This window comes from Rhinolophus sinicus, linkage group LG10 (genome assembly GCF_036562045.2).
Source record: "Rhinolophus sinicus isolate RSC01 linkage group LG10, ASM3656204v1, whole genome shotgun sequence".
In the NCBI taxonomy this organism is placed as follows: Eukaryota; Metazoa; Chordata; class Mammalia; order Chiroptera; family Rhinolophidae; genus Rhinolophus; species Rhinolophus sinicus.
The window spans coordinates 9,604,708-9,628,805 of record NC_133759.1 but is presented as its reverse complement, the minus strand read 5'-3'; the positions used below and the strand labels follow the sequence as shown (position 1 = coordinate 9,628,805).

Sequence of the window (24,098 nt, the reverse complement as noted above, 5' to 3'; positions counted from 1 at the left end):
CTTCCCTCATGCTGCCTCCGTGGGTACCCCCAGGACTGACCCTGGGCACGCCCGTGTTTAAAAGTCAGGGAGACATGGAGGAATCAGGGAGACGAGTAAGCAGACAGTCGGTGAGGTAGGAGGAAACCAGGCAAGTGTGGCGTCCTGGAAGCAGCTCCAGCAAAAGGCAGTGATCACCCAGGCTACTGCTGCTGAGGTGAAGGCTGGGAAATGGCCATTGGACTAGTAGAAAGAACTTTGACAAGAGCCGCTTTGAGGAGTGAGGCCGAGAGCCTGAGATCAGGTTCATGAGGCAGTGGTGGGTCATGTCCGTCGGTGCAGAAAAGACATCTGACAAAACTCAGCACCTTTTCATGATAAAAGCATTCAGCAAACTATGAATAGAAGGAAAGTGCGTCAACATGACAAAGACCACCTATGAAAAACCACAGTGGACTCCACAGTTAATTTTGAAACACTGAAAGCTTTTCCCCTAAGATCTGGAACAAAACAAGGAAGCCTGCTTTGACCACTTCTGTTCAACATGTCCCTGAAAGGTCTAGCCAGAGCAGTTAGGCAAGAAAAAGTCATGCAAATTGGAAAGGAAGAAGTAAAACTTTTCTCTGTTCGAAGATGACATGATCTTATGGGTAGAAAATTCTCAAGATCCCAGGAGGCGGCCCCCTTTCTCAGAAGCCTCGGGCAGGCCCAGGGGAGCCAGCACCCTGCACTCAGCAGCACCCCCTTCCCTTGAGCAGGGGTCCAGCCTGGGAGGAGGCACCTCCTGTGCCAACGGAAAGCCCTTGTTAACGGAAGCCCTTGTTCTGCCCTCCACAGACCTGCTCAAATGATCAGCATACTTTTACTTACACTGACTGCTGCAGGATACCTGTGGTTCCCTGGGTCACATGTTTTCTGTGAACACATTTTTTAAACATCTTGTGCTGGGGATCACGTGGGCATCTGGGGAGCCAGCAGATCATCTGAACTCCCAGGGCAAGGGACCCTCTCCGAGGGGTTGGGCTTTTTAGCCCCAGTTGGACATACTCTGGCAGAGCACGTGTGTGGGTTGAATGAAGCTTCTTTTTTGTGTAGTTTACATGCCATTCAGGGTTGGTGGGCTGGGCTGTAAACAAAAACCCTCAATCCTTGTCACTTTTGCCCCAAATGCCTGCCTCCCTGGCATACAGTAGGTGCTCAATAAATGCTCATTGCATGAAAGGTGATTGCTGCTTCTGCTGGAAATACCCCATGGGAGATGACCCAGAGAGAAGGGTGTAGTTAGTAACTCCTCACATGCAGTTTGGTGCCTGTATGTGACACTTGTCTTCACACTGGAAATGGGAGAAAAGGGGCTTTCTTTGAGGTGCCCTCCAGGTGACCCAAGGAAGGATGCTGTGCAGGGGACTGGACTGGGATCTGCTGCTGAAGATGGGACACTCCAGCCACTGAGGTCAAGCAGAGCTTTTATTCAGAGAAAGGCAGAGGACTGCGCCCGGCCTCCCTCCCAGGAGCCCCTTGTTTTGACATCAGCTGCAATGCCAAACAGGATGCTACGGTACCAACAGCCGCCCAGGCTGCAGAGAGGCCACCGCGTCACTGGTGTGAGGACATGAGGAACAGGTTATTACCCACAGGGGCCCAGACCAGGCCTCCCAGAACTGGACATGGTTGAGGTCTAGCACAGAGCTGAGCTCAGCGAGGAGGGAGAGGCCCAGTGTGACTGCAGGTAAAAGGCCTCCCGCCAACTGATCTGAAGACAGAATGGCTTTGGGGCAGGTGGGTACATCTGCTTTCAGGCCAAGCTGGTCCCAAGAAAGCAGTTTCAAGCCCGTTGTGCAAGGACACATCTCAGGGGCCCCAGCAGTTAGCACACCCCTGACCTCAGCAGAGAGCAGCAAACCCTCTTCCTTTATTCTAACCTCTAACCCTGCCTCCTTGGGGACTCCAGGGGGTAGCACTGTCTTGCTCCCAGGTGTGGAGTCTGGTGCACAAACCACCATGCTGACACCCCAGGGCTGCCTGCTGGGTTAGGGCCTCGACTACCGGCCTCTGGGTCAGAGAACAGCGCGCTCCCAAAGTGGGCAGCAGCTGCGCCCTGCCTGACGGCGTTAGTGGCTACTCACATCGTCATGAATAAATATTAAAGCTGACGTGGACCGAGAACACGCGTCCAGCCTGGGTGTGGCAGCCCGTGCCTTTGGTTGCTCTGCCCAAGCTCGAGTCCTGCCTCCATCCTTCTGCTGGACACGACCAGAGAGCTCTAAGCAGGGACTCGGACAGAGGGGGTCGGAGTGCCGGCCTCTCAGTAATGAACCCGAGTCTGATGGGTCTTCCGTGGTAGGCAGGACGTCTCTGACAGAATCTCTACCCTTCGTGGACCACCCAAGGGTGCTACTCCTTTCTTTCCCACGGTCCCCACCGCCTTCCTTTCTGAGAGATGTGGGCTGCGCCTCCCAACGCTGTCCTTTCTCATTTAGTTGGGGCTACAGGCCCCGCTGTAACAGGACCATTGCTCTCCCGCCTGGAGCTGGGAGGGGACCCGGACACAGACTGTGCCTGGGCAGGCTCTCCACCCATTGGCACTGGGGCAGTGGGCCCGAGAGGAAAACAGAGGCCCACCCTGGGGCGCGGGGGCCACCCGTCGGCCAAACCTGGAGTGAACCCTTGTGTTGGACACTGCGTAAGGAAGATGCTGCTCCAGCAACCACTGGAGTGGGGCTCCCCTGCTCAGGCCTTCAGGATTCAAATGGGGTGACCAGGGTCCAGGCTTCCTGGTGGAGTGGGGGGTGTCTGTCTGTCTTCCTGGTTCATCAACCTGCAGCTCCTATCTACCACCCATCTTTTCAGAGACAAGATGGGCACTATCTTGGGAGAGATGGCCAGATTTCTGGTCAGTGCTGCCCAAGGGGGTTGTTAGACTTCCTCCAGGAAGGAAAGTAAAATGAAGTTCTCGGGGGAGGTCAGAGAGTCCCCAGCTGCTCTAACTAGGCCTTTCCCACCCCTACCCCTGCCTGTGAATGGACAGATTTGTAGCTACAAGGAAAGACAGCTCCAAGCTGTCTGACTCAGCGAAAAGTCAGGAGCTGTGGAACAGGAGCTAAGTTGGCTGTTACTGTCACCACTGAGGCTTGTTTCCATTCTGGGTACGTCCCGCACGTATGTGTGTTCAGCCTGGTGTTGGGTCCTCAAACCCTGACCCTTCAAGGGAGCTGTGGCTGCCATGCCTTTCTCCTGACAAGCAGCAGGGGGAGCCCTTTCCAGGCTTGGTCTCCTGTCAGTGTCCCCCCCACCTGGGTCCGAGGCCATCCCTGCTCTGCCCTTCCCTTGTAACGTCCTGGCTTTAGTTCTCAAAAGCAAGAAGGCAGGGCCCCAACTTTCCTAAGAGAAGACAGACACAGGCCAAGAGAAGCCAAAGGCAGGTTCTCTTCTGCCATGGGGCTGCCCTGTTCAGGGATAGGCCCGGTCATGGGGAATGGCTGCTGACAGGCTGGCCCCGGGCGCTCTCCATACACGAACTTGGGGAGTCTCTTGTCCTCTGTTGCCCCTAGTCCGTCCCCACCCCCAGGCCTGGCCCAGCACGGGGAGAGGGAAGAAGGGTCACAGAGGCTGGCAGTGCGAGGGGGTGGCCTGAGGGGAGCAGGGGTGCAGGGGAGTGCTGCCCTCCGTGGGCCCCGAAGCCACACCACCAGGTGACAGCGACTGCAGCGCCGGCCCTGTCCCCAGTGGCATCACTCGTCTGTCACCTCCACAGAGTCCTCGTCCTTCCTGTCCTCCGACTGCTCCTCCGTCTCCGTGTTGGTGTCTGCCACCTGCCGCACCCAGTCCTCGTCACTGAGAGGCGCTGGGTGACACGGTCCTGAGAAGGGGTTGAACCAGTTCAGGGAGAAGGGCCCACCGAAGGCCTCTTCCACCGCCTTCCAGCTGCCTCTGTGCTCCCTGGGCTGGTGCTTCCGTTTGAGGCGCTCGATGCCCTGGGGGAGAATAAGAGGGTCAGCATGGCACGGGCTGTGCACCCCTAGCCCTGGCAGAGCCCCGCGGCCCCTCAGAGGGCTGACGGGCGCGTAGGGAGCAGCTCAGGGGCAGGCCTCCCTCTCCCCCCACAGGTGCAAGTTAGCCCAGCCTCGCTGAGCAGGGCCAGCTGTGCACAGGGGCCAGGCCGCCAGAGGCCAAGGAGTCACATCCCAGGCCTCCCCAGTGTGAGCTGGGCCACCTGTCCTAAGACCACTAAAAGGTGACCCTCACTGGGTATTCTGGGCCACTCCCCCCATGGTAGGCACAGCCAACATGAAGGATGACGGGGGAAGGGGAGAGCACAGGATACAAACAGCAGTGAAGTGAGGAAGCAGATTGTGTACAGCTGGTGACAACATGCAGCGGGCAGCTGAGGGCACACAGTCGCTGTGGGGAAGCAAAGGCTGGCGTCAGGTCTGCTCATGCAGGAGACACAGCCTGCGGCCCACTCACCTGCCTCTGGTGTGGCTGCAGAAAGGGTGCTGGGGAAGGGGAGAAGCCCCCAAGATTTACAGTTACAGGCGCAGCCAGGCCAGCTCTGCAGGCCCACGACACCCTCCAGAGGCTTTACCCCGCTGGGGCCTCTGCTTTCTCCATTTCTTCTGGGAGCCAAGGTTCAGGAGGAGCCAGTGGGGTTACTTTTTCCTGGAGGGACTCAATTTTGAGTTTTGTGTGGATTTAAAGGTGTCCCGAAGCCAAGTTCTTAGGCGGAGGTTTGCGGAGGCCACAGTAATACCCACTTTGGGCTCAAGCGAACCAGAATGGTCCCATTCCTGGTAAGGGGGTAATGGCCCAAACCAGCACCTCTTGCAGGCATATGTGACTTGGGCCTTTGGGGCCTCGCCTTCCTGGGTGACACGAGCTGTGATCTGTAAATAAAGCCGCCAGCGCCCCAAAATGAATGTACCAGGACTGTAGTTCCCGAGGGAGACAGAGACCCAGTTACATGCTCTGTTAGCACCCAGCTGAGAGCCTCAGAGCAAGAGCAGGTCACACCCTGCTCCCCACATCACGGGATGCAGAAAGTCACATGCTGCAGCCGGCAAACGCGCCCCCCGCTCTCAGATGGCCAGGGAACACACTCCTCATCAGTGGCATCACATCTGTTTATTGCAACCCACAGTACAAAATACTTCTCTGTTGCAGACCCACCCACCCGCAAAGTTTCATGAAGCAATACTTGTCCTATACTGTGTAATGTGCTATTTTTTTATTTCTTTACAAAAATGCTGTTGCAAACCAACAAACTCATCTCACAAGTCATGAACAGTTGTGGCCACTGTTTGACGAGTGCAGCTCTAACAGGTGACACTCACTAAAGCCACATGACGCACCAGACACCACGCTGACATCCACATTCATTACCCTCATGGAACTTGTGATTCAGACGATCATCCTGATTTTTACAAACGAGAAAACTGAGGCGGAAGTGGCCCAAGGTCACAGCAGGTAAGTAGCACAGCCGGGATTTGGCCCAAAGACTGAGGCCAGGGCCCCACACCCCTCACCAGGCCGCATTACGTCAGCTGCAGGATGCAGGGTGCCCTCATGTCCATGTGCCGCCCCAGTTTCTGCAAAGCTTCTCTTAATTCCTTGGATCAGCTTCATCAGCTCCCGTGCAGGCGGAGAGGGGTCCCCAGGGCCACTCTGCTTTGCTGGGGTAATGACACCACTCCAGTCACCATTGATTTTTTTCTCTTGAGGGAGAGAGAGGGTGGGGAGATGAAGTCTTCAATTTGGGAGAGTGGCCTGGCCAGCGGCTTGTCTGTCTCACTGAATTCCTTCTATGAGGCGAAGGTTCACAGCTCAGACATGTATTTAAAAGACGAGATAAAGCCCCGTGGGTGTGGAGGCACCCAGATGAAAACCAAAGGCCAGGACGTGCGCACGTGTCCACCCCAGGCTCCAATTACTCACCCCCATGCCATCTGGGGGACCCTGGCTCTACTCTCCCCTCGCCCTTCTGGGCCCATTCTTCACCCAAAGGGCCCCTCGGTCCAGAAGCCAGTCAGACAGATGAGATGAACAGAACTGCTGGACAGACCAGTAATTAGTCTCCCTGCAAGCACTTGCACTGTTTTCTCAGCATTCATCTGCTGGGGAGTCCATGAGCACTCAGGACCACAGCAGCAGCATCAGGGGCCACCTGCAGGGCAACCCCCTCCAGCCCCGAGTGGATCCTCGGACTTGAGTGTGCCTGCGCCAGAATCCTCGCGGGGCTGCTGAAATCCAGATGGCCGGGCCCCACCCTCAGCGGGGGTCTGAGAAAGTGCATTTCTGACAAGCTCCCAGGAGATGCTGGCCTGGGTGCCGCCGCCTCAGGGCATCACCAGCCAAACAGATTCTCCAGAGGGCTGCTAGCAAAACCTTTTTCCACATGTTTGGTATGTAAGGGCCTCTTCTGGGTTGGGATTCTTCAGCTCTGCTGGCTGGCTCACCCTGCAGGCTGGTGCGCTCTAAGTCTTGAAATGAGAGAAACTTAAAACCCAGGGGCCTGGCCGGGAAAGCCCCATCAACCTCCTGCGGTCTGGAGCGTGTGTGTGATGCCGTCCTCACGCAGCTGGTTCATAAACATTCCTGAATTGACTTCATCTGAACGACTCCTTCATCAGGAAGGTGGCCTTTAACTTTCTAAGCAGCGTAGCCAGAGGGAGCAAAAGCTGGGAATTCAAGCTGTCTTAGTTTTGGTTCTTTCAAGAAAAAAGTTATTACAAAGAAATGGTTATGAGTAAAAGGAGACATGGCACATGCATTTCTACCCAAATTCACTGTGTGCACGATGTCCCCAAGCTGATGCAAATCTGCACACATTTGTTTCGACCTAGGCCTTTTGCATGTTCAGTCTGGTTGCTATGAACACAAACCTGAAGTGGACAGGTGGGAACAGGTCCAATCCAACTCGCCATGTCTGTCATCTTCCTCTTTATTTTTCACTTGCCTCTCCAGCGCCCATGTTCTCACTCACTTCCCATGTGAGCACCATTCGGTCCTGTCAGAAGTCCTGGCCGAAGCCCGAGGCTGGGCCGCCTTCATGTAGACGGACGTCTTCTTTCGTTAGACGTCTGGGAATACTGAGAGCTTGGGGGAGGCCCAGGTCTTCCCGTGTGGACACCAGGCTGGAGACCAATCACTACCCTGCAGTTGACAGCCACGGTCGTTGTCACTGTGCTCTTGACAAAACGTTTTCTGTCTCAGTGAAAATGAAACAGGAAAAACACAGGGAAGCTTGGGGATATTCCTATCTTCTGAGGGTAGCACTGCGCTCTGGCTTGAGAACCGGGGAACATTCATCCTTTCAGCGAGAGGGCTCATAAAAGCCCAGAGGTAGAATCACACCAGCTGCTGGCAGGAGCCTTTCTCTGGGAAGGAGGCATGCTCAGGTTTAAACAATGAGTTTCGAGTTTTAGGACTCACAAAGAAAACCAGAGACCATCAGCACTATCCATTGCATTCCTTAGAAATTCCAGAGGAGAAAAGGACCAACTTGGGTCACTTTAAAAAACGCCCTTGAAGATGGGGTATTTAGAGGGCATCCTTAATACTTAAAAATATTCCCTGGGTCCCCCTCGTGTGGCAGGAGGACCAGAGTGGCACAGCTGCCTCCCAGGGGACGGATCCCTGAGGGGTTTGAGCAGGACCAGAGCCTTCTACCCTCGCCGTGACTACAGCACACACAGCACAGCAGGCAAGGCCAGGGTAACTGACGCAGCGTCGCAGAATTCTTTGGTGAACGACTGAAGGGATGCCGGCGAGCTCCTCAAAGCAGCGCCTCAGAACTGTTTGTGGACGTTTGGCTTTCAGCTGGGTGGGCAGAAGCAAGGGGGTCTCTCCCCCAAGCACAGCCCTGGAAGCAAACTCTGCAGGCCTGATGGCTTTTTCTGGAGCAACTGAGGACCCATGAGCACAGGGAAGGGATTCGGGCTGTAGAAACCTGAAAGCCTGGTGGGGAAGCTTGTTCAAGAGGGAGACCTCCTGTCCTTTAGAAACAACATAAAACCTCATTCCAGAGAGGGAGCAGAAAGAAATGTTCTCTAAAGAATGAAAACAAATGCCAGAGCAAACACATGTTGACTGGACAATCGTCTCTCCCCACAGGTTAACACGGGGAGAGAGAAGATCTCAATCAGAACAGGTTTTGGAAAAATTTTATTGCATTTTGTTTCCATGTGGAAGCACTAACAGAATTGAAAAGAGGCAGCATGTGCCACTAACTTTTCTGAAAAAATCACATGGCTAGATTCACGGTCTCCCTATCCAAGACTGTATTTAAAACCTTATTCCCCCACCCCAACCCCAAGCAAAAGCTGAAAAAACAGGTTTGTGGTGATTCCTTATAAAAACAAATCCATGTGTGAGAATTCAGATGGTCGGTATTCAGATTTCTGTGATTTCTGCATTTCATGGGCACTTCCTGTCTCCTCACCAACCCCACAATCGTCAGGCCTTCCTCTTGCAAATGAGACAACAAAGGAAGTGCCTCCAAGTGGAAAAGCTACCCAGTCCCTGCCAATTCCAGGGACTGGGGTGGCCATCCACCAACTTTGAAAAGTTGGGGGGCTGGAATGTCATCCATGTGTCAGAGTCAGCCCCATGTCAGGACAACCGTCTCCCAGGTTAAAATATAGGCAAGACGTGGGTATGTGCACATTTGTGGGTCTAAAATATCAGAAAGTGAACCCACTTTGGTGACTTACAAAATGAGGAAGAAAGGGTTGACGTAGGACTGCAAGTGTGGGGACTCCAGCTGTCTCACTCAGCATTAACACAGTGTGTAACTGAACTCTCTCACTAGGAGGGAAGGAGGGGGACACTGAGCAGACATAACAGGACAATGGCGCTTGCCTGAAGCTGCGTCATTCTTCTTTTGATTGTGTAAGGCATTTGGAACCGGAAAGGCTTCTTTCCTTCACACTCTTCCAAATAATCACAGGGAATATAACTGGTGATTCAGAAAACAAGACCCCTTTCATCTCCCTCCCACCCCACCCCGGTCACTCCAAACACCCAAGTCCATAAAGTACAAGGCAGGCAATTGATTTCGTGGATTATGAGGCAAACTGTCCACCTGGGGATGAGGCCCTCCTGGGGGCGCCAGCCCTGATCCTGCCCCTCCAGGCCACAAGGGGAAAGCATCCATCTTCGCTGAGGTTTTCAGTCCCGTGGGGCCCCTGTCACTGCCTCCGGGACAGTGGGGGTCGCGGGCCCTCCTATGCTTCCCCTGCCAGGCATCCGGTCCGGTCCATCCAGCACCAGCGTCACGTCTCAGTTAGTAGAAGTGGGCACGGCCCGCAGACAGCACCCTCCACGTTAGTCATGCCAGACAGACAGCAGAGAGGAAACCAGAGGCCAGAGAAGTGATTTTAAAAAGGAAAAAAGGAGAGCAGCTTCGGTCACCAAAAAATAGAAAGGATGATCTTTTAAAAATAAAACATGGGGGCATTTTTTTTTCTCTGCAATGCTCAGCCATTTTACTCGAGACATAAAAAAAAGTTTTAGAGTAGTTGTTTTGCTTTTCGGTTTAAACATTCATGAGAACGGGCCGGACGGTGGTGCTGTGATGTGGTTTGTGTCTGGGTGGCAGTGCTGGTCAGGGGTCCTTCAGACCACGTATTGGGACGGGTCTGCCTTCCCTTGGTCTGGCGTGGCAAAGGGGCTGGCCCAGCCTAGAGAGAAGGGGTGGCCAAAAACGGCTTTCATGTTCATCCATTTTGTTTTTTTAGCCCATCTTCTCTCTTCCTTTTTCAATTGTTCTATTCCCTGAAAACAAGAACAATCAAACTTTCAGTCAAGCACTTTATTGCTGTGGGTTTGGGGGAGGGAAGTCCATTAGCTTGAGGTGAATGGAGCACTGCTTCCTTTTCAAAGCCGTAACGCTAACTACGTAACACATTTTCTTCCCTTTCTCTCCTAAAAAATGTTTTTAAAAAAATCCTACATTTTTTTGGGGGGGTGGGGTGGGGTGGACACATGTTTACAAGTCCGTCCAGGAAGAGTGGAAAATGCGCACCGTCAGCAGGCGCCTAAGCCGTTATTCCGTCTGCCACCCCGGTGCCCTTTAGGTGACAGGGACACCTGCGCACTCGGGGTCCTCACTGGCTCTGCAGAGGCGGTTCTGGCCTGGCGCTGGCTATGTGTGACGTGGTCGGGAAGCCTCAGAGCTGGCGATCATGACAGCCAACGATGGCTGTTCACTTGGGATCAGTTCAAAGGAGGTGTGAAGTTACTATGACCACTTTGCAGACAAAAAAAAAGGAACAAATCAGATGGCTGCTCTGGCGCTGTCAGTCTCGCCAGCCTGGGACGTTGGGCTGGCGAGGCACAACCGAGAAAGCAGAACAGGAGGGAGAGACAGGGGTCAGGGGAGAAGTCAACAGATGAGGAAGGAGAAAGGATTAGTACAGGTTAGAGGGGCCAGATGGACAGACCAGTCAACCTCAGTCACGGCAAAGGTCTTCCCAGGGCTCCTGTGTGGAGACGTGTGACCAGAAGCCACCTTAGCAGTTGTCACTGAGCCCGCACCGCTCCCCACACTAAGTCTTCACGGGAAAAATGGGGGCTCCAGAGAAAGCTGGTCCCCCTCTTCTCCCTTCTTCCAATGGAGCTGGTCAGTGGCCAGGGGGTCTGCCTGCCGTGGTCTCTGGTGAAGTGGGGGGGCAGGAATGGGGCCCGAGGGGACAGCCCTGTCTGAGTCTCTGTTTACAGCCTGGGGACGTGGGAAGGACAGAGGTGAGGGGAAGACACCATTTCCCATGAGCTGTGGGCCTCCCTTCCTTTCCCCTTTCTTTCCCAACACGACTCCCTTTAGGAATGGCCTTGAGGTGAAAGAACAGCGAGGGCCAGTGCCGTGTAAGCTCTCCTTCAGGTCCCCCAGAGCCCGGTCTGTGTGGTCTGGCAGCACCCCAACAGCGGGCGGGGCTGGACAGTCACCTGTGGTTCCCTGCAGCTCTTACGTGGAGAAGTTGGTCATGTTTACTGCTTGCATACACAGCTGGATCTACACCACTAGCGACTATTTTTACAAAAACTCTTTCACAATGATGTTATTTTTTACAAAAGGAGAAAGTTGCTGAATGCCACACAACCTTCTGAATCGTTGGGAATTGTCGCAGAACAAAGGATGGCGCCCGGCAGCCAGGAGACTGTCCTCTTCTCTGCACGCCGACTGCCCACACACACAGGGCAGGGGCCTCAGCAGAGGTTCAGACTGTTTTCCTGTGAGCCACCATCTACAGCTGACACCCACCCGGCCCGAAGCGACCCCACAGGGGACCTCGACCACTGCTGAGAGCTGCCACTTGAGGGGACCCAGAAGCCAGGACAGGTTCAGGACCTCATGACTCTGCACCTTCCTTGGACCCCAAAGCCAAAATGGGAAGAAACGCCCACATCACAGCCATGGACTGACCACCTTGAGGCCCTGGGACACCTTAGGAAGGTGGGGGGGGGGTGGCAGTGGCCCCAGGGGAGCGGGCTCCCGCCCAGCCCAGCTGGCAGCTTTGACGCTCCCAGAGAAGGAGCTGTGAGTGGGTGGAAGGTAGGGGCAGGGAGAAGGCCAAGGGCGAGGACCAGAGCTGAGCCAAGTGGAGGTGACCTAGAGAGCTCGCTCCATGGATCTGGGGGCTGGAGGCAGGGGTGTCTCCTGACTCTGCCCTCGGGACGAAGTCATGAAGTCACGTCCTCTGGGAAGCAGACTGCCTGTGCCAGCTGGGTTACGGCACCCTTTGTCCACCACCGTCTCCAGGCCAGTGGCCCTGGATGGGAGGGTGTCCCAGGGGCCAGCAGAATGCCTGACACAGAGCAGTGTGCAGACAGAACCATACTGGGAGAACGGAAGGACTTATGGCAAAGGGAACCCTTCACCAAGGCTGCTGGGCCCATTCCTGCTATGACCTGCCATGCCAGCCCCAAGGAGGAAGACTTATGTGTGAAGATCCAGTGTCACTGCCAACGGGGGAATGTGCCCTGCACACCAGGGCCTGGCCATGGGCTCTCTGGTCTGGCCTGCAAGCAGCACCCCCAGCAACACTGGCCCCGGGCCCCCCCCAGATCCCAGGAGCAGAGGTGGGGGGCAGGCTGGCTGCTCACCGTCTCGTCTGTGCAGATGGAGTGCACCTGGGTCCCAAACATCACCGACGTGAAGATGAGGAAGAGCAGCCCCTCGAAGCACAGCAGGATGAGGAGGATGACGGTGGTGGGCGGCGAGAAGGAGCTGCACTCTGGGAGGGAAGGCACAGGGGCTCAGGGCAGTGGCCTGCGGCCCCCGCCCCAGGGCTCCCACGCTGCCACAGCCCTGGCTGCACAGCCCCGAGGGGAGCGTCCCTGGCAGGCCTTGCGCACTGCGCTGTCTGCCCCCAGCTAGCCTGTGATGTCTGTATCCCAGGGCCGAGCACAGCGCCTGGCACACGGAAGGAGCCGGGAAGGACCCAGGGCTGAGGCACGAAGGCCTGACGACACCACAGGAGGCACAGGTGCAGGGGCCTCCGTCCAGGCCTGGCCTTGAGACTCCAGGGCATTGCTGTACCGGTCATGCTGACTGGCGCGTGACCCAGGCAAGGCCCTGTCCCGCTCCAGGCCTCCAGGTTTGACTACAGGTGATTGTGCTGTAAGCAGTGGAATCCTTTGTCTGAACAAAGTCTAAATCAGAAACCCCACCCACCGAAGAGAAAAGCAGAGGTGCTGTGGGAGATGGTGGGGAGAGCGGGACGGAGCCCCTTCCCTGGCTCCCCGCCATCAAGGCAGCTTCTCGGGAACCCCTGGGGGAATGTGGCCCACACCAGGAGACAGGGCCCCGCTGACGGCACTGGCAGCACACAACAAGCCGGGGGTCGCCCTTGCCGACAGCCGCTGTGCCTGTCAGGCCGAGCTGTTCCTGCATCTGTCTGCTCCAGCGCTCAGGCTTCACCGGGCTCTGGGGATTCAGGGAGTAAGCACCCCTCGGAGCCGCCCTGCTGGCTCCTTCCCTCGAACATCAGGAGGCACAGAGAAGGTCAAATGTAGGAACGACCTTGGAACCCAGCCCCCCAATCTGGGAACTCAGCACTGACTGGGTGGCAGGGTGAGGAACGTCTTGTGGAAATGCCTCCATCTCCTCATTTTCCCTCGGATCTTAACGCCTCCAGATGGTCCCCTTCATGGGTCCTCGTTGGGCAGGGCCTGGTTGGGTGGCCACAGGTGTGGCAGCTGCCTGCCTGGCCTCGGGGCTGGGCGGGGGGTAGAGTGGGGAGGGCGAGGGCTCTGTGGTCAGGCAGACACGGTGGGCTGTGGTCCTGGCACCAACTTCTGCCCTGAGTTCTCATTAAGGTGTCCCCACTAAGATTCCGTCCTGGCCCCTCGTGTCTTTCCTGTCCCATGCATTGTGGAATCACCTGTCCTTTTTGTGCTTGCATGCTATCTGCCTCTCCCATGACACCTCCAGCTCTAGGAGGGTGGGGACTTCGTTTGGGTCCCTGCTGTCCAACCAGCCTTGGAGACCTGCTGACAACAAACGAATCTGGGCTCTGGGCTCTCGGTCACCCTTCTGGACAGTGGACTGACTGAGAATTCCTGAGGGAACATTGGCACAGCGTGGCCTCGTCCCAGCACACAGGGTGCTCACCCGGTGAAGCTGTCTTGCTCTCTCCTTACCCACCTCAGTACAGCTGCCCTCTCAGTGTACTCATGTGGGGGACAGTCCCCCGCCCCTTCTTACACAAGCTGGATGGCCCACCAGCTCATCCAGGGCTGAACAGTGATGGCAGTAACTGTCATACAGCCCATCTCAGGCCTCCACTTGTGGATTGTCTGGTACCTTCCCTGTCCAGCTGCCACAGGGACTGGGTGCCTCAGGCCTCCTCCCTCAGGAGTCTTGACCAGAGACGACCAAGAAAACACTGGGCATGGGAGTTGCCCTGACAGGGCTGGAATCCCTGCTCCACCTGAGGCTTGGATCTCAGGCCTTCTTCTTAGCTGTGTGAGCTCAGGAACTTGTTCAACCTCTGTGAGCCCGGGGTTTCGTCATCTGCAAGGTGGGGAGCACCCCTCCCTCGCTGCAGGCTCGTTATAAGGTTGAAATCAGGTTCGGCTCAAAAAGCCCTCTGGGCCAGGCCTGGCTCTCAGTGGGCAGTACGAAAACGGCCCGTCGGCTCCATTCCAACGACACAGGCATTCCGCCTCATCCAGGCTGTGTACTCTCATCACTGCCCAGATCGTCATGTACATTGGTGATGAAGCAGTTAAAAAACCACCACCACAAAAAAACAGTTTAAAAAAGCTTCACCTTCTAGCCAGAAAATTAGAAATAGATTTCTGCAAGATTGGAATAAAGTGACCTTTGAATAAAGTGTTTTGCTGAAAGACACAGAAACAAAAGTCCTCCTGTCAGGGCAGGGCTCCCACTCCCTGGACACGCCTCCTGCTCCCTGGGCACCTCAGGCGAGCGGCTCTGTCCAACTCACTACTTTACCTGTGGAACTGACTTTAAGGGGCTGCTTTTTATCCTGATGAGAGACTTGGGGCTCTGCTGTTTCTTTCCTGGTCACTCCAAAGGCTTGCAGGAGATCTAATAAAATGAGGTTGGCTCCTGGCACCATGACAGAAATAAAGCGCCCGCCCCCTCGGGCCACCCCCCCCCGCAGGGAGGGATGCCTGGCGCATACTCACTTGTCCAGTCTTCTTCAAAGCAGTGCAGGAAGTGGAATCCCACCATGATGAGGGCGTGCAAGGAAATGAGAGCTATGTACATCTGAAACGGGAAGGCAATGCAGATGCCATTGTTGCAGGAACATTCGGACCATGCAGCCTCCCGGGATGGGGTGCTCAGATACCCCACTAGGCCCACTGAGCTAGGTGGAGGGCCGACCAGGAGCGGGGGGCCACAGACGCATCTGGTGACTCCCCCGCTGCCCCTGCCCCCAGCCCTGGGTGTGAGGTGAGCAGCCACTCACTGGCAGCGTGTGGGACAAGAACAGAAACAAGTGGCAAATAGCCATTGGCAGGGTGACCTGGGCTGTCCCGGGCAGCTCCACCCAGCTGCCTCTCCTCACTTGCAAAGTCAGGGTGCTGAGAGCCCATGGTCCTTCCAGCCCTCACACTAACCCCCCCCCCCACCTACTGCTGCTGGGGGAGGGCTAGCTCTTCACCCAAACTGTCCTCTTCAGCTCCTTAGACTGGACCCTGGGGATGGGAGCCCAGAACGCACAGCCCTTGCTTTGAGCTAATCAACTCGAGCCAATTTTCTAGATGCTCAGTGAAGGGACAGATGGGTCCTTGTTGAGCTGAGAGCCTGGCAGACAGGTGGAGGTCCACACGGCCAGGCAGTATTGTGAACAGCAGCAGAGACCACGGTGAGTGTTGAGGATTTGGGGGAACACAGTGCCCCACTGCTGCGGGGGGGTGGGGGGTGCAGAATTCCGCGGCTGACTTACTGTAAACAGGACGAAGTACTTCTGGTTGTTCTCACCCACGCAGTTATTGACCCAGGGACAGTGGTGGTCCATCTTCCGAATGCACCGCTTACAAACACTGAAAGAAGCCACAGGCAGGCTGTTGGGAGAGAGCCCCAGAAAGCAATTTCCAGGCTCTCAGCCTCACATGGAAAGGTGCTGGCTCAGGTAGTAAATGGCCATCAACTGTGATTGCATGGCCATCAGCTGTGGCTAGTTGGCCGTCAGCTGTAACCAGTGAGCCATTGGCCACTAATATAACTGCTGTGGCTACGCTAGCAAGAAGATGGTGGCTGAGCCTGCAAGCGGCACAGTGAGGGTTGAGAATTGTGTGGCTCCTGTTTCCTGTGTCTCCAACCCAGCCGCCAGCGAGACTATAGTGGTATGACTCCCCTACCTATGGCTCCGTGGGTGTTCCTTTTTGGCCTAGCTACGTCCTGCGTTCTTATGTGGGGAGCGGGACCAGAGACCCCGCAGGCCGCCCCGCATGACACATGGCGCAGCGAGCAGGGTACGGTGCCGGCCAAAGCTCTCCGAAGGGTGGTGGAGCAGTTTGTGCGTATGAACACTCAGTCTCAGGAAGACCAGGAGGAGCAGCTGCCGGAGAGCTGGACCCCCGTGGAGGGGTGGGAAGATGTGGACGGTTCCCCAACCAGCAGAGGCCGGAGAAAGCAAAGGACATTGCGGCCCTGTGGGCTGGGAAGTGCTTGCTGAGGCAGCCCGGATGCAGGACCTGTAGTCCCAGGAGGAAACACTTGCTGAGTCCTCCATGGGAGATGCCGGTGAGGTCAAGGTCGTCCCTCATCCCCAGGACAGTCCTGGCGAATGACTGTGGACTATGGGGAATTGCCTTCCATCCCTAATTTAATGGACCGCTTGACTGTTTGCTTGGGAACATACCACCATGTAGTGGAACTGGCTGATGTTTGCTTTTGTGTCTTGACCGGCCGCCATTGAGAATATGTAAACACCTTGACTGTGAGCCGCTGTTGTTCCAGCAGGGTACCCTGAGCGGCCCAGAGAGAGTGGCAGTGCCCTGAGAGCCCTGGCTGAGCCCAGGAAGTCTGGCTGTGCCCAGAGAGAGTGGCAGTGTCCTGAGAACCCTGGCTGAGTCCGGGGAGACTGGTGGTACCCTAAGAAGCCCAGGAAGTCTGGCTGTGCCCAGAAGGACTGGTGGTGCCCTGAGAAACCCTGGCTGTGTCCAGAAGGACTGGGGGTGCCCTAAGAAGCCCAGGAAGTCCAGCTGTGCCCAGAAGGACTGGTGGTGCCCTAAGAAACCCTGGCTGTGCCCAGGGAGTCTGGTGGTACCCTAAAAAGCCCAGGAAGTCTGGCTGTGCCCAGAAGGACTGGTGGTGCCCTAAGAAACCCTGGCTGTGCCCGGGGAGACTGGTGGTACCCTAAGAAGCCCAGGAAGTCTGGCCATGCCCAGAAGTACTGGTGGTGCTCTGAGAAACCCTGGCTGTGTCCAGAGAGCCTGACTGTGTCTAGGATATTGCATTCACCTCCAGGCTCCTCGCACAGGGCCCCTCGCGGAAGATGCTTGTCGCGTAGATTGTGAGGCGAGAGCCTGTAGGGGTGGTGTTGGGAGAGAGCCCCAGAAAGCAGTTTCCAGGCTCTCAGCCTCACATAGAAAGGTGCTGGCTCAGGTAGTAAATGGCCATCAACTGTGATTGGATGGCCATCAGCTGTGGCTAGTTGGCCGTCAGCTGTAACCAGTGAGCCATTGGCCACTAATATAACTGCTGTGGCTACGCTAGCAAGAAGATGGTGGCTGAGCCTGCAAGCGGCGCAGTGAGGGTTGAGAATTTTGTGGTTCCTGTTTCCTGTGTCTCCAACCCAGCTACCAGCGAGACTATAGTGGTATGACTGCCCTACCTATGGCTCCGTGGGTGTTCCTTTTTGGCCTCACCATGTCCTGCATTCTTATGTGGGGAGCGGGAGCAGAGATCCCGCAGGCCTCCCCGCATGACAAATGGCGCAGCGAGCAGGTTACGGTGCCGGCCAAAGCTCTCCGAAGTGTGGTGGAGCAGTTTGTGCGCATGAACACTCAGTCTTAGGAAAACCAGGAGGAGCAGATGCCGGACAGCTGGACCCCGTGGAGGGGTGGGAAGACGTGGACGGTTCCCCAACCAGCAGAGGCCGGAGAAAGCAAAGGACATTGCGGCCCTGTGGGCTGGGAAGTGCTTGCTGAGGCAGCCCGGATGCAGGACCTGTAGTCCCAGGAGGAAACGCTTGCTGAGTCCTCCATGGGAGCTGAGGGTGAGGTCAAGGTCGTCCCTCACCCCCAGGGCAGCCCTGGCGAATGACTATGGGGAATTGCCTTCCATCCCTAATTTAATGGACCGCTTGACTGTTTGGGAACTTACCACCATGTGGTGGAACTGGCAGATGTTTGCTTTTGTGCCTTGACCAGCCGCCATGGAGAATATGTAAGTACCTTGATTGTGAGCCGTTGTTGTTCCAGCACGGTACCCTGAGCGGCCCAGAGAGAGTGGCAGTGCCCTGAGAGCCCTGGCTGAGTCCAGGAAGTCTGGCTGTGCCCAGAGAGAGTGGCAGTGCCCTGAGAGCCCTGGCTGAGTCCGGGGAGACTGGTGGTACCCTAAGAAGCCCAGGAAGTCTGGCTGTGCCCAGAAGGACTGGTGGTGCCCTGAGAAACCCTGGCTGTGTCCAGAGAGCCTGACTGTGTCTAGGATATTGCATTCACCTCCAGGCTCCTCGCACAGGGCCCCTCGCGGAAGATGTTTGTCGCGTAGATTGTGAGGCGAGAGCCTGTAGGGGTGGTGTTGGGAGAGAGCCCCAGAAAGCAGTTTCCAGGCTCTCAACCTCACAAGGAAAGGTGCTGGATCAGGTAGTAAATGGCCATCAACTGTGACTGGATGGCCATCAGCTGTGGCTAGTTGGCCATCAGCTATAACCTGTGAGACATTGGCCACTAATATAACTGCTGTGGCTACGCTAGCAAGAAGATGGGGGCTGAGCTTGCAAGCGGCGCAGTGAGGGTTGAGAATTGTGTGGCTCCTGTTTCCTGTGTCTCCAACCCACCCGAGACTATAGTGGTGTGACTCCCCTACCTATGGCTCTGTGGGTGTTCCTTTTTGGCCTCACCATGTCCTGCGTTCTTATGTCTTATGTGGGGAGCGGGACCAGAGACCCCGCAGGCTGCCCGCGTGACACATGGCGCAGCGAGCAGGGTCTCCCACACGACACAGGCTTTTAGGGGTGTCCTCACGGGGACGGGGCGGGGGGGCCATGGCAGCCCAGACCCAGCTCCAGCTCCTCCACACAAGTGGCCTCCTTGGGCACCTGGGGTTTGCTTGGAAGGCAGAATCACAGTCATTCCAAACAGGGCCAGTCCTTCCCCTCCATCTTGTTTAACATAAAAGTAGGGTGGGATTGACATGGCCACTCTCCTGAGGAGCAGAGCTGAGAATTTGGTTTACTGAGAGGACACAATGAAGAAACAGTTTCAAAATGTGACAGGAAGAGATGGGCTACAGAACACAGCTGCTTCCAATTTCCCCAAAAGACCAAAACCCAAGGGGTGGGTGGAACTTCCCAGCTGGGTGGAGCTTCTCTGCAGAAGCTTCCAGGGCGGGTGTGGCTGATGGAAGGGAGAGCTGGATGAGTTCAGAGCTGGGTGAAGTGCAGGCCGTCGCAGGGTGGCGGGAAGCCCCCTCCAAGGACCTTTCAGCTCTAAGATAACATCCAAACAGCCAAAAGCAAAGCAAAATGGTCATTGAGTTTAAGTGTTGATCTGATGATCTAATTAATTTGCAAATTACTAACTTGTTATTGGGATCGTTTTTTTGGATGGTTTCAAGCTTAACTGATAGCAAACAACCCTCCCCCCCTTTGGACAACACAAAATCTATGACAGGAATGCACACGTATGATGGGGGCTTGAAAGCAACTGCCTCCCACAGGTCAAGTTCAGGAAGACCCCCCCTGCCAGCAGATGGGTCATCAAAAGTGTTCCTTTTCCACTTCATTGATTTTGGGGGCATTATTAGTTCAAAACAGTTTGAAATACGATAAATACGAGCTTGGAAAGAATACAGTGTTTGTAACAATTAGATTTCTTTTTTAAAAGTTCTTTAGTTCCCACTAGCTCTTCTTTCCACTAGTTTCCATGACTAACTTTATCTCAGGTTCAAGTGCGCAGTGGGCTGTGCTGGGTGGCCCTCCAGGAAGGGTTGGCCGTAGGGCCCTGCGGGGGGAGAAGCTGTCTCTGTTCACACAGGCTGCCTGCTGAGCTGTCGCTGACCGACAGCAGGAACGTGCAGGGGGAGGGGCTCCTGTGGGTGTGGGGCTGAGCTGCCCCAGACTCCAGGCCAGGAGCACAGACTACTGTGAAGGAGGGCTCCCCTGCGAGGCCCCCGACTCTGAGCTGCAAGGGGGAGGTGTGGCCGTTTCTAAGCATGGCATGAGCTTTGGTGGCAAGGCAGACCTGGGTCTGCTGCGCTGCCTGGTCAGGCTGGCCAAGCTCCGAGCCTCAGGTTCCCCATCCATAGGAGCTAAGTTAGTACTAACATAAGGAAAAATCGAGACCAGACCCTGGGCCTGGCTCTGAGGAGTGCTGGAGTCATTCTGGGCTCTGCCCTTGTTCTTCTCTACAACTTCAAAGGGCCTCGCTAACAGCACAAATGGGCACATCTTGGAGAGGCTGGCCCAGCTCCAGAATCTCCCTGGGGCCAGGAGGGCAGAAAGGGAGGCATGGAAGGGGCATACATGGAGAAAGTAAAGAAACAGTCAGGTACCAGCAATTCCATCACCTGGTGTCTCTCTCTGCATGTGTGTTACCAACTTAGAAAATACGCATGAATAACATATAACACAGGCTTTAGTTGGTGACACTTGTCCCCGGTGTAGTTTGAAAGGTCCTGACAAGCAGACAGTGAAGAGCGATACCCCCTGTACCCTGGGCCTCAGCCACCAGGAGCCCCCTCCCCGCCATGGAGCCACCCTCTCAGCCCTTTCTTGCTTGTCCTTCCTGAGACAGTCGGCTCTCAGGCCCCTCCCCGTCCGGGGAACAAACTCCTGAGGGTTCCCACCTCCCTGCTCCAGGCTCTTGAGCAGTATCTCTTCCGTCAGCACTTATTTCTAAAAGGGGTTTCAAGTGGGTGCTCTGGGGCGTGTTTGGTCAGCAGCAGAGAGGGGCCCAGTGGCCTGACACCCTCTGAAAGCTGCCCAAGAGTCACACAAGCTCTCTCGGCCGCTCACCCTTTGTTCTCCCGGCCCCTCTGAAGAGACCAGGCGTGAACCTGGGAAGCTGGGATTCACAAGGGGCTAAGTCTCACGGGGCAGCCAAATTAGAAAACTATGCAGCCTTCAGGGAGCAGGGAAAAGTGAGTCCAGAGTGCTGCTCTCTGTTTCCTGTTTGCAAAGACACGAAATGCCAGGCTGGCCCCCTGGCTTATGGAGCGGGTCAGAAGCAGGCTGCAGGCCTGGGCGGTGACGGCCCACATCCTGCCGAGCTGTTTCACCTCAGGCACCATCTGTCATGACGAGGAAGAAAAAATGTTGGCCTCCCACAACAATGACACCCCATTGGGCAATCGGTCACCTCAGAGGCAGCCCCCATGGCACGGTGGGCAGGGGGCTCAGCCTGTGGTTGCAGAGTGCCTCTCCTTGGAAGGAGGACCCACCCACATCCCACCGGCTGGAAGGAACTCCTACAGGTTCAAGTTCAGGGAGTATCTGTGCCCAGCCGAGCTCAGGAATTGGAGAGTTTTAAATTCCATAGGCTCCTGGGAGGAGAGGTACCGACAGCTGGTCCCCGGCACACGCGTGTGTACAAACTCCCTCGCCTGAGCAGCACCAGCCAGGCAGCAGGCCTCTTGGCTCAGCCAGTCATGAACCCTGCTCTGCTTGGGGTGCTGGGGATTCTGCTTGTCCAAAACGGTGGATCCCCAGATGGCGTGGGCCACCACCAGCCAGCACAAAGGAGCAGTTGTCAGCATGCACTTCCTGAGTTAGGAGCAGGCAACGCACAGGCAGCCCCGTCAAGTTCATCCGAGTCAACAGCGCAGTGCTGCCCAGGCCGGGGTGTTCACTGCACTGAAGAACACACCCTCGGCCCGTCCCGAGGAGCGAGGCCAGGGGGAGGCGGCGAGGAAAATGTCAGGCGGCGGAGGCAGCCGAGGGCTCAGGGAGGGCAGAGCAAAGAACCACTTAACCCCTCTGAGCCCCAAGTCCTGCCAGGAGTCAGTCCTACAGCGCAGCCGTCTCTGACCGTGACCGAGGGGACGAAGACAAGAGGACTGGGGGTGAGAGCCAGTGGGCACGGTGCCCGAGACACAGCAGTGCTCAGGGGCTGCATGCTGCCCTCCGAGAGCCAGGCAGGGACCCCACACAGTAATGACCCCTGCAGGATCTGTCACAGGACCCGAATGTTCCCACAGCCGCAGGCTGGCAAGGAGGACTTCCCAGATTCCTCACAACCTCTCCCCACCCCAAACACGCTCCAGTCTGACAAAGGGACCAAGCGACATGTTTGTGATGGAGCATTCAAAGTACCCTTGTAATGACAAAGTGCAATTTTTAGCTAGCTGTCTTCAAAGAATTCTGAAAACGAAAAGGAAAATCATCCAGATAAGATGGGGAAATGGCTTTTTTGGCTGAATTCTACAATTGTCACAACCTCTTGAAATTTTGCTGTAAAGAAAAGCCTTCATTCAAGGATGACTCTTCATTTCCCTATGAAGTTTAAGGGGACAGGGCCTGCCTCTTACATGGGTCAAGTACCAGCCCTTCAGAGAATGATTCTCTAACGCTCTGTCCTGAAGTAAGAAAGCTGTGAGGGAGGGGCAGCAGGATTTCCCGGGTCACCATACATATGGAAACAAAGGCAGAGACGTCCCGGGCCTGCCCCTGGCCCCCCGGGTCCTATGCCAGGTGTGAGACAGGTGTCACATTGGAAAGATAGTGAGCTCATGGGTATTGGGAGGGAGGCTGACAGTGGTCACTTGGTGCCCAGGGCCGGGGGACATTCAGAGCCCAGCCACTGAAGGCACCCACGGGGGAGCATGTGTGTGGGGGGCAAGCCCTGGGGGGTTGCGTGTACCTGCAGTGGTGCGCTCGGTCGGGCTTGATGCTGCAGCACTTGGGGCACTTGTACACCACCTGTCCCGGCTTCAGTTGTAAACTCTCGATGAATTCTTTAGTGGCGTTTCCTTTGGGCACTGCCCCCTGTAAGAGAGGAAAGGTGTCACGGTTGGGCTCGGGCTCCCGTCAGCTCTGACATTCCACAGTGGACACGGTCACTGGAAAGTGGCAATGACACACACAGGGGTAGGACACGTTCATCAACATGGGGACTCTGTTCAGAAATAACAGATGAATTTTATTGACAAAGAATTTTCCTAAGGAAATGCCAATGGGTGAATGTATGGGTGGGCACCATATTATCCTTTCTACCCTTTCAAGTGTCCAAAGTGGTTCATTACAATTTTTTCTAAACGTTCAAAAAAGAAGTAGGAAAAAAAATCTGTTCTGCAAAATGCAGTCAGATGCCAAAAACCAAAATTTAAAAGCAAACAAACTTAGGGAGGCACGGACTATATGGTATGTACAGTGACACTGAGGACATAGTTTTGACACTAAACAGGCCATAAAAGTACACAGCTACTGACATGGGAAACGCCTATGACAGATTGTTAAAGGGGAGTAGATTTCCAAACAGTATGTAGAACATAAGCCTATTTTGGTATAGATTTTATATATATGCATATATAAAAAGACAAAAATATGTGCAAGGGCACTAATGGTTATCTCACACAGTAGAATCACAGGTCATTTTTATTTTCTTGACTATATTTCTTAAATGCTCTAGTATGAACATGTGGCTTTTGCAATAAGAAAAAAACTCATTAAAAATACAAGCAAAAAATTATACCAGGGAGGAGCTACCCAAAGCAGGAATATAACCAACTTTCCTGAAGTTTGTAACCAAAATGCTATGACCATCACATCTTGATTCAGCTGAGGGTCCCCCTTGAGGCACCAGTGAAGGGTCCCAGTTAAGGTCTGATTCACAAGGCAGGGAGGGCCCAGCCCACCCCGAGGAGTGGATTTTAATAAGGGCTTGGGAAGGGCACTGGCCCAGGCAGAGGACAGGGTCCTACAAAAGCCAGGAGGGCCTTATTTTTAATTCTCTTTAATGTAAAAAGTGATTGAGTTCAGGCAACTTTTACGGATCCTGAAGCTATAAACGGAAGTCTGTATTATCACATGTACAAGGGCAAATCATGGAGGAACAGCATCCCCAAGGAGACGAAGCGTGGGGCTGAGTTTTCCTAAAAGAAGGCCCAGGTTGGGTTCCCCCCGCCCCCAATACCTGGTTTTTAAGGTCCCAGCCACCAGAATTTGCTGTAAACCTCAGGAGGCCCCACATAAAGGGCTGCGAGAGGAAACCCCTCCACTGCAAAGGGCAATCTGAGCTCTCACGTGGTCTTCTCATTGTCACCTGCTACTGCACCCCAAGATTGGAGAGGAGACACCATGGAACAGCTCAGCCTTTCTGAGAGTTGGTCCCCCTAGTGTGACCCATTTACGTAAATCTGCCCATTCCCATCCAGGTTAAGTCCCCTGGATGGACTTTTCAGGCTCTGCCTCAGACGTCTTTTTCTTTCTTTTTTTAAAAAAAGAATATGCTCTTCTGGGCGTATGTCCACCAATTTCAGAACT

The 24,098-nt window shown here is 55.2% G+C and overlaps 1 protein-coding gene across 7 annotated transcripts in view; it reads right to left on the bottom strand.

The window, feature by feature from the left end:
- Nucleotides 1–1,428: 1,428 nt before the first annotated feature.
- Nucleotides 1,429–24,098, bottom strand: part of ZDHHC3 (zDHHC palmitoyltransferase 3) — a 45,774-nt gene continuing 23,104 nt past the window's right edge. For 3 of the 7 annotated variants that reach the window (XM_019724063.2, XM_019724064.2, XM_019724061.2), the window contains 6 exons: nucleotides 22,477–22,601; nucleotides 15,396–15,492; nucleotides 14,632–14,713; nucleotides 14,435–14,530; nucleotides 12,079–12,209; nucleotides 1,429–3,953 (listed from right to left, as the gene is read on the bottom strand). In XM_019724063.2, the coding sequence (XP_019579622.2) occupies nucleotides 3,711–3,953; nucleotides 12,079–12,209; nucleotides 14,435–14,530; nucleotides 14,632–14,713; nucleotides 15,396–15,492; nucleotides 22,477–22,601 (774 nt within the window). In that variant the 3' untranslated portion in view covers nucleotides 1,429–3,710. Of the gene's footprint in view, nucleotides 3,954–8,121; nucleotides 9,751–12,078; nucleotides 12,210–14,434; nucleotides 14,531–14,631; nucleotides 14,714–15,395; nucleotides 15,493–22,476; nucleotides 22,602–24,098 lie in introns of those variants that run through there. The other 4 variants (XM_074312523.1, XM_019724068.2, XM_019724065.2 and 1 more) reach the window with 3 other exon arrangements.